Source organism: Vipera berus, assembly GCF_964194415.1.
Source record: "Vipera berus genome assembly, chromosome: Z".
NCBI lineage: Eukaryota > Metazoa > Chordata > Lepidosauria > Squamata > Viperidae > Vipera > Vipera berus.
Genome location: NC_138205.1, coordinates 72223040 through 72240650, shown reverse-complemented (window position 1 = coordinate 72240650; position 17611 = coordinate 72223040). Strand labels below are relative to the sequence as shown.

The 17611-nt window shown below is 38.1% G+C and overlaps 1 protein-coding gene across 1 annotated transcript in view; it reads left to right on the top strand.

Moving 5' to 3' along the window:
* The window catches only part of NME8 (NME/NM23 family member 8), a 46064-nt gene extending 30229 nt beyond the window's left edge, over positions 1-15835 (top strand). The window contains exons 11-16 of the mRNA XM_081345098.1: positions 226-404; positions 1496-1640; positions 2779-2886; positions 4371-4519; positions 5709-5853; positions 15559-15835. Coding sequence (XP_081201224.1) covers positions 226-404; positions 1496-1640; positions 2779-2886; positions 4371-4519; positions 5709-5853; positions 15559-15808 — 976 coding nt within the window. The 3' untranslated portion in view covers positions 15809-15835. The remainder of the gene's footprint in view (positions 1-225; positions 405-1495; positions 1641-2778; positions 2887-4370; positions 4520-5708; positions 5854-15558) is intronic.
* Positions 15836-17611: the final 1776 nt, after the last annotated feature.

The window sequence follows — 17611 nt, the reverse complement described above, 5'->3', positions numbered from 1 at the left end:
AAAAAGCAAAGGCAAATCATTTTTGTATTATTGCCAAAGGACTTAAGGAAATACTTACTTTGTTCAGTACAATATGGTATTACCCTCACATCTTTTTTGCCTTTGACATATTAACATGCAATATTGGCTTCTGGGTATTTAATTTTGAAGATATTGAAGATAAAGTAAGTCCTGTGTTAATATTACTGTAAATACATTTTTTAGAATTATTTTCATTTTTATCAGCTTGAAAGAGATGTTGAAAAACCAAGATCTGTTACATCACTGTGATATTCAGGATCGTGTTGAAGAAACAAGCAGGCAACTTGCCTTCTTTTTCTCTGATTTTTCCAAGCAAAGGAATGAAAAAGTTGTTGAACGAACAGTGGCATTGATCAGACCTTCTCTTTTAAAAGAAAGAAGAGGTTGGTGGAAATTATTACAGGCACTTTGCACACAACTGAAATATATGGTACTTTGCTATTCTTACTAGGTTTTGATAAAAAAAAGTGGAAGAAAGGCAGATGTGATGGTGTTTTATGAGATTTGGTAAGAGCTGACAGTACTTTAGACAGATGATTTCATGTGCTTGAAAAGTTACCTTTTCTAGCTTGAGGAACCTACTCTGATTCAATGTCCTGTCACTTGTTTCTTTCTTAGATTACACTATTTTCAAATGTATACATTACAATTTTATCCAATCTTTTTACATATAAAAATAACAGAATATATTTAAGCAAACAGATCTAAAGAAATACACACTGTTGCTTAAAATGTGGTGTAGTTTGAAACATACAGACTTATTCTCTCTTTTTTTCTTTCTTGCTTGATTGTAAGTGAAAATGTGTAAACTATAATCCAAATTAATTGAAAGCTTAAAGGAAAACTACTCTGGAAAGCTCAACAGGAAAGTAATATGGAACAGCATTTTCCAACATTGAAACCTTTTTGATTTGTAAACTGGGAAAATTCCTCAGCTACTACGGACATTATTCAGAATACTGGGGCTTAATGAGAGAGTGCCCATTTTTTCAGAAGGCTATCACAGAAATCTATTGTGTATTTCAAATGATCATTTACACATGAATATTCTAAAGCAGCAAATATCTAACTGCACAATGAACCAGTCATTTTGCTATGGAAGATTTCTTTATATTGTTGCACTTATATACTGATTTTCCATTCAGCAAAATTACCCATTATCTGCGTAATAATTTAAATAATCTTGTCTCAATCCATTATAGCTCTCTTTATTGTTTAGTTTACAATTGTGATAAGTCTATTTCCCCCATCAATTGCTTTCTTTTCAGTGTTAACAGGTTTACTCTCTCCAGGTATTTGAATGTAATTTAGCCATTAGATCAGAAAAATGTATAGAACATGAAAGAGAATGTAAGAGACTAAAATTGATAGGATTGTGAAGCTGTATCACCCCCATATTAGAGAAGCACCAGTCATATACCCATATTTATACATAGATAAAAGTAATGTGGTCAATATAATTTTTGCTATGCAGAATCTATTCTGAATAGAATTGTAGAAAATGGCTTTGAAATAGCAATGCAAAAGGAAATCATCTTATCAGAAGAACAAGCTCGTCAATTCTACCGAGAACATGAAAATCAAGATTATTTTCCATTTCTTTTGGAACAAATGACCAGGTACCCAAGTTAAATGAATTTTCTACAATACAGCATACCATAGTAAATATCTTATTTTAGAATAGGAAATCATAGCTATGTTAGTATTTTTTGTTTGGGGGTGTTGGGTGGGACCCCCTGATTCTCCTTTCCTTCTGCTGTACTTGTCATGTGTAGGAGATGTTTACTGTTTCTCCTGATCCCATTGAAAGCATATGTTATATGCAGAAGTTATGAATCCATGTTGAGCATCACAAATCTGCAAGAATTTCTCAGAGCTTAATTTCCAGCACCAGCACCAATGGGCTCCTATGTGAATTTTGTTACTATCCAGGATTATTTAAGAAGGGCAGAAATTCAATTGTTGGATTGAGGCAATCACCTTGACTGCTTTGGTCCCAGTCCCTGTAGATACACCTATTATTGCCCAATGTTTGATTTCATCATACAGTCACAATGTCTGTAACAATTTAATTTAGCAATTTTCAGTGATAAAACATGCACCGCAAACATTATAAAACTCTTGTGTTGAGACTGATAATCATTGTACTTATCCTGATCAATCATGAAATTCCAAATTAATTTAGATAAAATCTTTTGAATGTATAGGAAAAATATTCTTAAGGCAAAAATTCTGTGAAGAATGTCTTGTTGTGAGTAGTAATTGTAATTATAACTTATTATAGTTATAATGGAGAATTTTAGCTTAGTGATTAAAGTTTAAAATAACAGAAATAGCATGGATTTGTAATTATTTGTTGAGAAGCAGTCTGTCTAAATATAATAAGTTCTGATAAATGCTTACCTTAATGCTGATATCTTAAACGAGGAGTCTCCAACTCTTCACCTCATTGACCATTCATGAAATTTGAGATTGTTCATTGACTCCCAGAAGATGTTTTATGTGAAAACAATTTTAACAGTATCATTTTAGCAACAACTATAATAAAGGATAATCTTATCAACCCTTCAGGTCAATATTTATTACTTTGGAGAATTTTGCCTTAAACATATTTGTATGGTTTTCTTTATAATTGTAAATGTTTTAATTTTATGAAGAAAGATAGATAGATAGATAGATAGATAGATAGATAGATAGATAGATAGATAGATAGATAGATAGATAGATAAACAAGCAAGCTATATTTGTCTTGAACAGTGGGCCAACTCTTGTTCTTGCTTTGGTACGAGAGAATGCAATCCAAAAATGGAGGGATTTAATTGGCCCAAAGATAGTCCAAGAAGCAAAAGAACAATACCCCCAAAGGTAATCTTTTTTATTGTAATAGTGGCATATTGAGAACTTGTTTTATTTTCTCTATTGAAATTGTGCACTCTTGTGATGTTTATGATAATAGTGCCATCATCTGGATAGTATCTTATACTACTTCGGCATGTTATGACAAATTTTAATATACAATACAGAAATAACTTTGCAAGTGACACTTCTCTGTGGGCACTTCTCTATAGGAAACCACTTGTTAACTTAGAAGGCACAGATATAATTTTCAACAATGTCATTACACATCTTTAAAAAGGACATTGCATTAATATTGTCCAAGCAGGAGCTTACACTCATGTATTTACAGAAAGTGCAAGACAAAATGTGCAAGATTGTATCTATTTTATATATTACTGGCACTGTAGTTTAGTGACTGAAAATGATTACATTCTTTTTTTACATTGTTATTTATTAAGTTTGTATTTAATAAATATTATTAATTATTCAGTGAAAAGTTTGACTTCTAAATAAAACGACTTCAGTAACTCATTTATTGATAACCTTTGGATTGGTTCCCAAATTATTGAATAAAAAGTCACTCCAGGGTTGTCTCCCATTATCTTTCAGAGAACCTCAGTTTATCAAAATATGGCTTACAAACAAGGACCAGACCATGAGAAACATTTTGTAGAGCCCCTGAAGGAGTCATTTTTTCCCTCCCTATCAATAGCAGAAGAGTATCAACATTCATTATACTAAGATTCACCATTTAAATAAGAGAAACTGGCTATGGTTAAGAAGTATTCTCCACTGCATCGGTATTGCCATATGCAGAAATCCTTGAGTGATTACACTGTTCAACATTTATAAGATTGTCCTTTAAAATGTCAATGATTATTATTGAATGAGATTTTCTTAACTGATGTTGAATTTTACTTAAGGTGATATCTATGGACAGATAAAGTGTAAAAACATCCCTCTGTCTACAAGATATTTGCTAATAATCACCAAGTTATTTTAGTTTCCTGCTGTTGAAAGGAATGTTTATATGAATCTCAATTTTAACTTTAGGTCAACCCTGTGGTTGGTGTTCCAGTCCCTTAAAACTTATTTCAGGAGAAAAGTGATCTGTTCACCTGATGCTTTATTTTCAGAGTTTGCCCTGTCATTGCTTTCTTTTTTTTAAGATAACAAGAAGCCTGGGGGCAGAATGTTTATCTGAATTTTCTTACTGAATCCTTATAGATACAGTTATTTTGCCATTTTTTATCTGTCCCTTTCAAAAGGAATGCAATGAGAATGTGTTGGAAAACAAAACATTGAAATAATTCTTGGGATAGTACTTTCACTGATTTTATTTGGCACTTTGAATGATGCATTGATCAAATTGCTTATTTCAATATTAGAGCATGCTTTGACCATTCCCTTTGACACTACAGATGATTTTTTAAGATGTTATCTGTATCAGAAGCTGGCAAAGAAGGAAGGCTTGGTGTCTTTTTTTTAATTTTCTGACTTCATTGTTCCAGTTTACGTGCTGAGTTTGCAATCCAAGATTGTCCAATCAATCAGCTGCATGGCAGCAAAAACATGAATGAAGCTACAGAGGAATTACAATTCTTCTTTCCTGTAGAAAACACTATGGCTCTCATTAAACCCTCTGCTTTTGAAGAGAAAGGTAAGATTAGTATTATGAGGTGTTCATATTTTTCTCTGTCCCTGTAATTGCCTGTAAAATAAATTATACCATTATAAAATTATTTCATCCCCATCTGCATATATCAACAAATCTCTTCCTCACACAGTAATATACATAAACATGCTGTCCTCCCTCTACTTAGCAGCAACAGTGAGAAAACAAAGAAAACAGACAGAGTAAGGGTAAGAGGAGGCTAGAAGAAAAAATAAAATGGGAGAAAAGTGGGTGCATAAAAAGCAAAGGGAAGAGGCAATTAGACGGATTAAAAAGACAAAAAAAAGACACTGAACCTTGCTTAGGCATTACAGGTAGTCCTCAATTTATGACATGTTACTTACATCACTATTGTGATGGACTTCCCCAAAGCTACCTCCAACCCAGTTTTGAAATTCCAACAATTGATCCTACCCCTGTGTTCATGTGATTGCATTTTGGGCACTTGGCAACCAATTCACAATTACATCCATTGCTGTGCCCCATAGTAAAAAACCACCCATTGAGTAAAATGTGTTTGCTTAACAACTGCAGTTTTCACTGAACGACAGTGGCATTCACTAAGTGACCCCAGGATTCACTTAACAATCACAGCAAAAAAGGTCATAAAGTTGTGTAAGGTCACATGGTGACCCCTTGACTGGGACAATTTATGGCTATAATTTCAGGCTCAGCTACAGTTTTAAGTCACAAACTAACTGTACAGGGTTAACATTAACTAGGCAAGTAGCCACTCCCATGCAAAATGCTAACCTCCAAGCAGAGGCATATGCGGGGGAGTCCTTAAAACCTCAATATGGTAGCTTCATATTAAAGGTTCAGGGCTTCAATTACACCATTCTGGTTGCCATCTTAGGTTTTTTACACACATACCCTCAACGGATGCTTCTGTTACCATATTTTCAGCACCGATGTCTGCAGTACTGTAATTTTCATCTTCTGCTAATTATTTTGTAACAGATTTTTTTCATTCATAAATGTAAAAGATCTCATTTCACAGCCATCATTTGGGAATAACACATTCATATAAACAGAGAAATTCTGCAAGTAGCAGAAAAATAGTTTCTTTTTGTCAGTTTTTACACATTTGAACATATTTCATAGTTCAATACTATACTATGCAATACTTTTAAGATTGAAATAATGAAATGTTGATGTCCCCCTCTTCTTTTAGATAAAATTATAAATGAAGTAAAAGATGCTGGATTTCTAATCTCCGAATTGAAAGAAGCACACATAAGTCCTGAAATAGCAGCACAATTTTATCAAGATCATGAAGATAAGCCATATTATAATCAACTAGTGGATTATATGTCAAAGTAAGTGCCAATTTAAAAAAAAAAACAACCAAAAACAAAATTTGATGAAAGCAGAACTGACTTTAAATTTGTCTGACAATAATTTTTTTTTGCCAGTCTGGCATTAAGATATCAAAGAAACAGTTGATTTCTTTTGCATCATTTTAACAGAATAACAGAGTTGGAAGGGACCTTGGAGATCTTCCAGTCCAAAGGCCCTCTTCAAGCAGGAGGCCCTATACCATTTTAGACAAATGGTTGTTCAAACTCTTCTTAAAACTTCCAGTGATAGAGCACCCACAATTTCTGAAGGCAAGCAAGCCATTCCTGCTGATTAATGGTTCTGTCAGGAAATTTGTCCTTATTTCGAGGTTGCTTTTCTCCTTGATTAGTTTCCATTCATTGCTTCTTGTCCTGCCCTCGGGTGCTTTGGAGAACTCCCTCTTCTTTCTGGCAGCCCCTTAGATATTGAATGCTGCTATCACATCATCCCTAGTTCTTCTTTTCATTAAACATATCCAATTCTTGCAATTGTTCTTCATATTTTAGTCTCCAGTACCTCCAATCATCTTTATTGCTCTTCACTGTCCACTTTCTAAAGTTTCGACATCTTTTTGATATCATGGTGACAAAACTGGAGGCAATATTCCAAGTGTAGTGTTATCAAGGGATTATAAAGTGGCACTAACACTTTGCATGATCTTGATTTTATCCCTCTGTTCGTAGATGATCAAAAGGCTACTAGATTTTAAACAATCAACACTTTGAATTGATGAATTATGGTAAACTCTTGAACAAATGGAAAGCCTGTGATTAAGTCCCTCAAGAAAAACATTGAAAATAAGCCTATGCTTTGGTTTCAAAAGCACCTTTTAATCATCATAGGTTCTCTCTGCTATGTCATTTCCAGTGACATATGTTTCCTTAATCATATTACCCTTAAACGTATTTAATAATGACTGAAAAAAATATTAGAATTTTTTCAGAGTAACAATCAAAACCAAAGCAGGAAAAATCAAGCTCTGAATGCCAGCTGTGTATTTTTAAGTATTGGGCAACTACATATCTTGTCAAAAATTGCTGATCTCCCCCGCATCTAGTTATATCCATGCAGCTGATCTCCTGCCCCACAGAATATAGATAGCTAAATAACTCAGGGTTCTCTGAGAGAAAAAAGCAGTATTCTTCCTGCAGGCTGGCTACATTTACTAAGGCTGGCCACTGGCTACTTCTCAGTATAGTATAGGTATAAGAAAATGCTCATTCCACTTGATTTCTTATTTGTTCAGTAAGAACTGATAGAATTCTGATATGTTTTCACATAGTTCTTTGACCCTCACTCCCAGCTTGCATTGATTCATGATTGTTCTTAACTCCAAAATGCCATCCTGGTGAAGCCATGACATACCGAGTCTCTTTTCAGTCCTCTAGTAAAATAACACCATGGCAAATTCAGAATTAAAGTCCATCTCTTTTTTTTAACCATTTTTGTTTACAAAATAGAACATGTTTTAGGCCAGTAGGCTCTACTAATTTTATTGCTATCCATACAGAAGCCTTCTTTCTCCTTCTATTTTAATTTTGTTTACTTGATTGTCACCCATCTCAATAAGTAACTCTGGCGGTTTGAATCATAAAAACAATTAAAACAATACAAACTATAAATATATATTGCCATGGATACTAGTATGCAGTAATCTAGAAACAGGCAAGGAATATAATGCAGTCTTCATGATCTTATGAAAACCCAGCAGCTTAAAGGTTATCTTAATCTCTGAAGATTATTAATGTTCTTTATTATTGTTGTTAGTAATAGTACTATTATTATTATTAATTAATGATGAAGATTACAAATATACTGTATACTTTTGAATGTTCTACAGGGCAGAGCGAAGAATGCATTTCTCCTAGTCCTTGGCTGATAGGACTTGTAGTATGCTCAATTTGCCAGATCAAATTGGACAACTAGAAACAACTAGGAAAAGATAGTTCTTAGATAACACAGCTCCAAGCCATGAAGGGTTTCGAAGATGATAACCAGTGTCTTGATTTGTACCTGGAGGTACACTAGCAGCCAGTGCAGCTCATGTAGCAGTGGTATAATATATATCAAATATCTGACACCATTGACTACCCATCAGCCACATTCTGCACTATTTGAAGCTTCTAAATGCTCTTTGAGGGCAGCCCAATACAGAGTGCAGTGCAGTAATCCAAATGAGAAATCACAGAGGCAAAAATGACTATAATTAGAGCCTCCTGATCCAGCAAATGAAACCAGAATGCCTATTAATAAGCTTCTTTGATAACAATGATTTTGTGTCCACCAAGTGTAATCATTAATTTTTGGGTACTTCCAACAACTGCATTTGCCACTCTCCCTTGACTCCATTTTGTCATCTTTTCAACAGTTGAACAGATTAACTTCTGATTCAATTATAATGTAATATAAACGATAAAACCCCTTCATGGATTACTGTCTTATCGTGGTGAAGGGGCTTGCACAATTCAATGAAGCTATGAGCTATGCCGTGCAGGGCCACCCAAGACGGACAGGTCATAGCAGAGAGTTCTGACAAAACGTGATCCACTGGAGAAGGAAATGGCAACCCACTCCAGTATCTTTGCCATGAAAACCCCATGGACAGTACCAAAAGGTAAAACGATATGACGCTGGAAGATGAGCCCCTCAGGTCGGAAGGCGTCCAATATGCTACTGGGGAAGAGCAGAGGGCTAGTACTAGTAGCGCCAGAAAGAATGAAGCGACTGGGCCAAAGCCGAAAGGACGCTCAGCCGTGGGTGTGTCTGGTGGTGAAAGGAAAGTCCAATGCTGTAAAGATTTTTTCTCCATAGGAACCTGGAATGTAAGATCCATGAATCAAGGCAAGCTGGACGTGGTCAAACAAGAGATGACAAGACTGAACATTGACATCTTAGGAATCAGCGAACTAAAATGGACAGGACTGGGTGAATTTAATTCAGATGACCATCAGGTATACTACTACGGGCAAGAATCCCTCAGAAGAAATGGAGTAGCCTTCATAGTCAATAAAAGAGTAGGAAAAGCAATACTGGGATACAATCCTCAAAATAACAGAATGCTCTCAGTTCGAATCCAAGGCAAACCATTCAATATTACAGTAGTCCAAATCTATGCCCCAACCACCAGTGCTGAAGAGGATGAAATTGACTGGTTCTATGAAGCCCTACAGCACCTTATAGAACTAACACGAAAAAAATGATATCCTTATCATCATGGGGGATTGGAATGCTAAAGTAGGAAGCCAAAAGATAACCAGAATAACAGGCAAGTTTGGCCTTGGAGTACAAAATGAAGCAGGGCACAGGTTGACAGAATTTTGTCAAGAGAATATGATGGTCATAGCAAACACTCTTCCAACAAACCAAGAGACAGCTCTACACATGGACGGTCAACACAGACGGTCAACACAGAAATCAGATTGACTATGTGCTCTGCAGCCAAAGATGGAGAAGCTCTATACAGTCAGTAAAAACAAGACCAGGAGCTGACTGTGGCTCAGATCATGAGCTTCTCATTGCAAAGTTTAGGCTTAAACTGAAGAAAGTAGGGAAAAGCACTAGGCCACTCAGGTATGAATTAAATCATTGTTGTTGTTGTTGTTAGCTGCGAAGTCGTGTCCGACCCATCGCGACCCTATGGACAACATTCCTCCAGGCCTTCCTGTCCTCTACCATCTTCTGGAGTCCATCCAAGCTCACGCCCACTGCTTCAGCGACTCCACCCAGCCACCTCATTCTCTGTTCTCCCCCCCCTCTACTGCCCTCGATCTTTCCCAGCACCAGGCTCCTCTCCAGTGAGTCCTTCCCTCTCATTAGGCGGCCAAAGTATTCGAGCTTTAGCCTCAGGATCTGGCCCTCTAAAGAGCAGTCAGGGTTGATCTCCTCTAGGACTGACCGGCCCGATCGCCTTGCAGTCCAAGGGACTCGCAGGAGTCCTCTCCAGCACCACAGCTCAAAGGCCTCAATTCTTTGGCGCTCAGCCCTTCCCACGGTCCAACCTTCACTGCCATACACTGCAACTGGGAAGACCATAGCCTTGACCATACGCACCTCTGTTGACAGGGTGATGTCTCTGCCCTTTAGTGTACTGTCTAGACCCGCCACGGCCCTCCTCCCCAGGAGCAAGCGTCCTTTAATTTCTTGGCCACAGTCCCCATCTGCAGCGATCCCGGAGCCCAGGAAAACAAAATCTGTCACTACCTCCATTTCCTCCCCATCTATCCGCCAGGAACGGAGAGGGCCAGATGCCATGATCCTGGTCTTCTCAATGTTAAGTTTCAACCCAAGTTCCGCACTCTCCTCCTTCACCCGCAACAAGAGGCTCTTTAGTTCTTCCCCACCCTCTGCCACCAGAGTGGCACCATCTGCGCATCTTAGGTTGTTGATATTTCTTCCGGCAATCTTAATTCCAACTTTTGATTCATCTAGCCCTGCCTTTCTCATGATGTGCTCTGCATATAAGTTAAATAGGAAGGGCGACAGTATACAGCCTTGCCGGACTCCTTTCCCAATTTTGAACCAATCAGTGGTTCCGTGTCCAGTTCTCACTGTTGCTTCTTGGCCCACATATAGGTTTCTCAAGAGACAAATAAGATGGTCTGGTACTCCCATCTCTTTAAGAACTTGCCACAGTTTGTTATGATCCACACAATCAAAGGCTTTAGCATAGTCAATGAAGCAGAAGTAGATGTTTTTCTGGAACTCCCTAGCTTTCTCCATGATCCACCGTATGTTGGCAATTTGATCTCTAGTTCCTCTGCCTCTTCGAAATCCTGCCTGTACTTCTGGTAGTTCTCGATCCACATACTGCTGAAGTCTAGCTTGTAGGATTTTAAGCATGACTTTCCTAGCATGAGAAATGAGTGCAATGGTGCGATAGTTTGAACATTCTTTGGCACTGCCTTTCTTTGGAATTGGAATGTAAACTGATCTTTTCCAATCCTGTGGCCACTGTTGAGTTTTCCAAATTTGCTGGCAAATTGAGTGTAGCACTTTTACTGCACTGTCTTTTAAGATTTTGAATAGCTCAGCTGGAATACTGTCACCTCCACTAGCTTTGTTGTTGCTCAGCTTTTCTAAGGCCCACTTCACTTCACATTCTAGGATGTCTGGCTCGAGGTCAGTGACCAACTCATTGTGATTATCTGGGACGTTAAGCTCATTCTTGTATAGTTCTTCTGTGTAATTTTGCCACCTCTTCTTAATCTCTTCTGCCTCTGTTAGGTCCCTGCCATTTTGGTCCTTTATCATGCCCATTTTTGCATTAAACGTTCCCTTCATCTCTCCAATTTTCTTGAAAAGATCTCTGGTCCTCCCTATTCTATTGTTTTCTTCTATTTCTTTGCACTGTTCATTTAAGAAGGCATTCTTATCTCTTCTAGCTATTCTCTGGAATTCTGCATTCAATTGGGCATATCTATGTTTTTCTCCCTTGCCTTTTGCTTCCCTCCTTTCCTCAGCTATTTGCAAAGCTTCCTCAGACAGCCATTTTGCTTTCTTGCATTTCTTTTTCTTTGGGATGGTTTTGGTTGCTACCTGTTGTACAATGTCGCGAACCTCTGTCCATAGTTCTTCAGGCACTCTGTCTATCAGATCTAATTCCTTAAATCTATTTGTCACCTCTACTGTATATTCAACAGGGATATGATTTAATTCATACCTGACTTGCCTAGTGCTTTTCCCTACTTTCTTCAGTTTAAGCTTAAACTTTGCAAGGAGAAGCTCATGGTCTGAGCCACAGTCAGCTCCTGGTCTTGTTTTTACTGACTGTATAGAGCTTCTCCATCTTTGGCTACAGAGCATATAGTCAATCTGATTTCTGTGTTGACCGTCTGGTGATGTCCATGTGTAGAGCCGTCTCTTGGGTTGTTGGAAAAGAGTGTTTGCTATGACCATTGTATTCTCTTGACAAAATTCTATCAGCCTGTGCCCTGCTTCATTTTGTACTCCAAGGCCAAACTTGCCTGTTATTCCAGTTATCTTTTGGCTTCCTACTTTAGCATTCCAATCCCCCATGATGATAAGGACATCATTTTTTGGTGTTAGTTCTATAAGGTGCTGTAGGGCTTCATAGAACCGGTCAATTTCATCCTCTTCAGCACTGGTGGTTGGGGCATAGACTTGGACTACTGTGATATTGAATGGTTTGCCTTGGATTCGAACTGAGATCATTCTGTCATTTTGAGGATTGTATCCCAGTATTGCTTTTCCTACTCTTTTATTGACTATGAAGGCTACTCCATTTCTGCTGAGGGATTCTTGCCCGCAGTAGTATACCTGATGGTCATCTGAATTAAATTCACCCATTCCTGTCCATTTTAGTTCACTGATACCTAAGATGTCGATGTTCAGTTTTGTCATCTCTTGTTTGACCACGTCCAGCTTTGAATATACAGTAGAGGTGACAAATAGATTTAAGGAATTAGATTTGATAGAGTGCCTGAAGAATTATGGACAGAGGTTCGCAACATTGTACAAGAGGTAGCATCCAAAACCATCCCAAAGAAAAAGAAATGCAAGAAAGCAAAATGGCTGTCTGAGGAAGCTTTGCAAATAACTGAGAAAAGGAGGGAAGCAAAAGGCAAGGGAGAAAAAGAAAGATACGCCCAATTGAATGCAGAATTCCAGAGAATAGCTAGAAGAGATAAGAATGCCTTCTTAAATGAACAGTGCAAAGAAATAGAAGAAAACAATAGAATAGGGAGGACCAGAAATCTTTCCAAGAAAATTGGAGAGATGAAGGGAACGTTTAATGCAAAAATGGGCATGATAAAGGACCAAAACGGCAGGGACCTAACAGAGGCAGAGGAGATTAAGAAGAGGTGGCAAAATTACACAGAAGAACTATACAAGAATGAGCTTAATGTCCCTGATAATCACAATGAGGTGGTCACTGACCTCGAGCCAGACATCCTAGAATGTGAAGTGAGGTGGGCCTTAGAAAAGCTGAGCAACAACAAAGCTAGTGGAGGTGACAGTATTCCAGCTGAGCTATTCAAAATCTTAAAAGACGGTGCAGTAAAAGTGCTACACTCAATTTGCCAGCAAATTTGGAAAACTCAACAGTGGCCACAGGATTGGAAAAAATCAGTTTACATTCCAAATCCAAAGAAAGGCATTGCCAAAGAATGTTCAAACTATTGCACCATTGCACTCATTTCACATGCTAGTAAAATATGCTTAAAATCCTACAAGCTAGACTCCAGCAGTATGTGGATCGAGAACTACCAGAAGTACAGGCAGGATTTCGAAGAGGCAGAGGAACTAGAGATCAAATTGCCAACATACGCTGGATCATGGAGAAAGCTAGGGAGTTCCAGAAAAACATCTACTTCTGCTTCATTGACTATGCTAAAGCCTTTGATTGTGTGGATCATAACAAACTGTGGCAAGTTCTTAAAGAGATGGGTGTACCAGACCATCTTATTTGTCTCTTGAGAAACCTATATGTGGGCCAAGAAGCAACAGTGAGAACTGGACACGGAACCACTGATTGGTTCAAAATTGGGAAAGGAGTCTGGCAAGGCTGTATACTGTCACCCTGCCTATTTAACTTATATGCAGAGCACATCATGAGAACGGCAGGGCTAGATGAATCAAAAGTTGGAATTAAGATTGCCAGAAGAAATATCAACAACCTAAGATATGCAGATGATACCACTCTAATGGCAGAAAGTGAAGAAAAACTAAAGAGCCTCTTGTTGTGGGTGAAGAAGGAGAGTGCAAAACTTGGGTTGAAACTAAACATTAAGAAAACTAAGATCATGGCATCCGGCCCTCTCAATTCCTGGCAAATAGATGGGGAAGAAATGGAGGTAGTGACAGATTTTATTTTCCTGGGCTCCAAGATCACTGCAGATGGAGACTTTAGCCAAGAAATTAAAAGATGCTTGCTCCTCGGGAGGAAAGCCATGACAAATCTAGACAGCACACTAAAAAGCAGAGACATCACCCTGTCAACAAAAGTGCGTATAGTTAAGGCTATGGTCTTCCCAGTTGCAATGTATGGCAGTGAAAGCTGGACCATAAGAAAGGCCGAGCGCCAAAGAATTGAGGCCTTTGAGCTATGGTGCTGGAGAAGACTCCTGTGAGTCCCTTGGACTGCAAGGCGATCAAACCGGTCAGTCCTAGAGGAAATCAACCCTGACTGCTCTTTAGAAGGCCAGATCCTGAAGTTGAAACTCAAATACTTTGGCCACCTAATGAGAATGAAGGACTCACTGGAGAAGAGCCTAATGCTGGGAAAGATTGAGGGCAAGAGAAGAAAGGGACGACAGAGAATGAGGTGGCTGGATGGAGTCACTGAAGCAGTAGGTGTGAGCTTAAATGGACTCCAGAAGATGGTAGAGGACAGGAAGGCCTGGAGGAACATTGTCCATTGGGTCGCGATGGGTCGGACATGACCACAGCTAACAACAAATAAATGATAAAATTTTATGGAACTTGGGAAAGGGGTCATTTCTCCCTCAATGAAAACTCTTGTTTTATTCTGCCTCTCAGGGCCTGAGTTTCAATTGCCAATCAGAATTCAGGCTTGACACTATTGCATCACCTACTTAATTGCCCAGCAAAAGTAAACAAGCATGAAATTGTTGACATTTTCAGTAGGGGAAGGAGCCATATACAAACCATCAGGTGTCTGATTCTTTTTCTCTTTCTTGGGGAGGGGATATTTGTTTTTACAGAACTTGTGGCAGCTGGGTGGGACAATGTTTTTCATGCGTTATTCTCAGCACTGTTCAGTAAGTAACAATTATAGACAATATAGAAATGTCTGATTTCAGCCCTATCCAGAAATTCACTTTTTAATTTTGTAGCTACTTCTTTCCTAGAATCATGAAAACCAGAATCTGGTTGATAAGTCTTAGGTGCTTCTGCCCTGTAGGATATTCTTCTATTTTATAGCAAATACCAAGTTCCAGTACCATGAAAGTTTTGTAAGATGATTAAAAATTCTGGATATTATTCTCTGATGGATTTCTGTCATGTCTCTAGCATCTCTGTAGATCCCAGCTCCAACATTTTGTCAGCTGTAGCAGTCCACATTACCTGCTTGCCTTCAAATAGTTTTGGTGCAGAGATTTCGAAACCCAATTGCCCAATTGCAATGTTTGTTGTGTGACAAAAGAAGAACATTACTGAAGATAAATTGTATTAACTGAATTTAATTGTGTGATGTAATATGATGTGGTGATGTTCTGTGATGTGAGCAATTTTGTTTTTGCTCTGGCAACAATAACTTTTTGAAGAATGCTATCTAACATTCTCTTTTGAAGAACAGAAAAAGAGAACCTCTTTTACCTATGGAGCATCTTCATATAATTGAATGTTCGGAGGGAAGGAAAGTCAGCAAAAATGGGACTTCTATTTCTAGCACATGATATGACGTGATATCATAGTTTTTTATATACATGCAATACAGGCAGACTGACATACAGCAAAGCACAAATGCAAGCAGAGATGGACTATTAAAGAAGTCATATACTGTTACATAATGTATGTTTCATAAGCCTTGGCTTCTGTAACATAAACCTCTGACACTGTGAAATAATCAGATAGACAATGTACCCCAAATGGACTAGATTTGTTTATATCATGCAGCATTAGTTATGTCAACTTAATGTTTTCATTGCAAAATCAGATTGTGAGCATCTCATACATTGTTGGTTGTATTGCTTTTCTAGAGGCCCATCAATGGTTATGGTTCTAACTAAAGAAAATGCTGTGGAGGAATGGCGACAATTAATGGGACCAACAGATCCAATGAAAGCAAAAGAAACACATCCTAATTCAATACGTGCTAAATTTGCAACTGATATTATGCAGAATGCTGTTCATGGGTCCTCAAATGAGGAACATGCTAAAAAAAGCATTAACTTTATCTTTGGAGATATTGATTTAGAGAGCCTAAAGTACAAATACATTTATATGTAAATTTCAGAGATAACCTGTTATCAACAATAAATGATCTGTACAAATTAATAAATTTACATATATCTTTATTAAATATCATGTTACTAATTAGAAATTCATAAGATCCCTTCAAATTAAGAGTACTTCCTCCATTAAGAGTGCAATTTTAACATATCATCAATTTCATACAGAATATAAATAGGTGGCAGCATATTAATACCTGTAATAATATTGTTAATAATTGGCACTAAATCCCAATACAAGGAAGGCAATCACAAATATTCAAACTTCTCTTGAAGAACTGGGAAGTAGAAGAGGTGATGATGTGAAAGAGCCTCAAATCAGGATACGGAATCAATGGATCCTAGTCACTTGGCCTATTGGTTAGAACAGAGAGGGTCAGATGAGGAAAAAAGAATGTGAGGTGGAGTTTTATAGACCATTTAGCCCTTATTGACTATTTCATCCTTACAAAAGTGCAAGTAGGTTTTTTCATTATTTACTTATTTATTTATTTGACTTGTGTGCTGACCATCTTTCCTAGAAGTGACAGGATGACCTACAAAAGCCAGTAAAACATTAGAAAATAATGAAGAAGCTAAGTTCCCTGGGGTTTTAGAATTCAGACAGACAGGCATCTGCCACATAACACCCCAAACTTAATAACTGTTGATAAGAAAGACAAAAAAATTCTTGATAGTGGATATGGCAGTACCTGGAGACAACCTGGAGATAGATAACAAATACAAAGGCCTACAAATAGAAATAGAAAAACTATGACAAAAAAAACCAAAGGTGGTGGTAGTAGTAGTAGTAGTAGTAATAGGAGCCTTGGGTATGTTCCAAAAATTATTGGAGCATCACTTGAACACCATTGGCCTTGACAAAATCACCATCACACCAATTGGAAAAGCAACTTTATTCAGAACAGCTTACATTCTGTGTCAATATCTTTAACACAATTAACCATCCACATCTTCCTATCCCAGATCCTTGGAAAGGACTTAATAGATCAATAAAAATGCCAAATCCAGTCTGAATATCTGGCTGACTATGTGATGAAGTATAAATTACAATTACGGTAAAATATGGGGAGCAAGGGAGCAAGATGCTTACAGAGGAAGTTGTCTTATTTGGTTAACTACCTCCAGAGTGATGAACCCCTGTTGGGGCTGTAGACCAACTGCCACAGCCAGGTTTTCAGGACATTATGAAAGTCAGAAGGGTGGAAGTAAATCTCACCTTGGGGAAGGTATGATGTTCCAAAAGGCAGGAGCCCCAAAATTTCTTAAGTGATGGGGTCTGCAGCATGTCCATTCTGCTGGCACTAGTGGGGTGGATCAATCCTATTATCTTGGGCCCATGCCACAAAGGGCTTTCAAAATGGTGATCGATATCTTGAATTATACCAGGAAGTAAATCAGCAACCAGTGCAACTCACAGAACAAGTGTGTAATATGAGCCACCCTAGGGTCCCAAGAGCTGCCCATGCAGCCACATACTGTACCAGTTGTAGCTTATAAAGACTCTTCAAAATTAGCCCCATGTGGAGTGCACTGCAATAATCCAAGTATGAGATAACCATCAGAGACTCCTGATCCAGGAAAGAGCATAACTAGCATACGACATGAAGTTGAAGTTTTCTTAGCCACAACTGCCACCTGCTCTTCAAGCAGTCATGAGTCCAGGAGAAATCCCCCCCCCAAAGTTGCAGCATCTCTGGGGTAGTGCAACCCTATCCACAGCTAAAGATGTTAAAGATCTTGAAGCTCCATGCGCTCAAAGCCATTTGGTCTCACTCAAAGTTTGTTATCTCCCATCCAG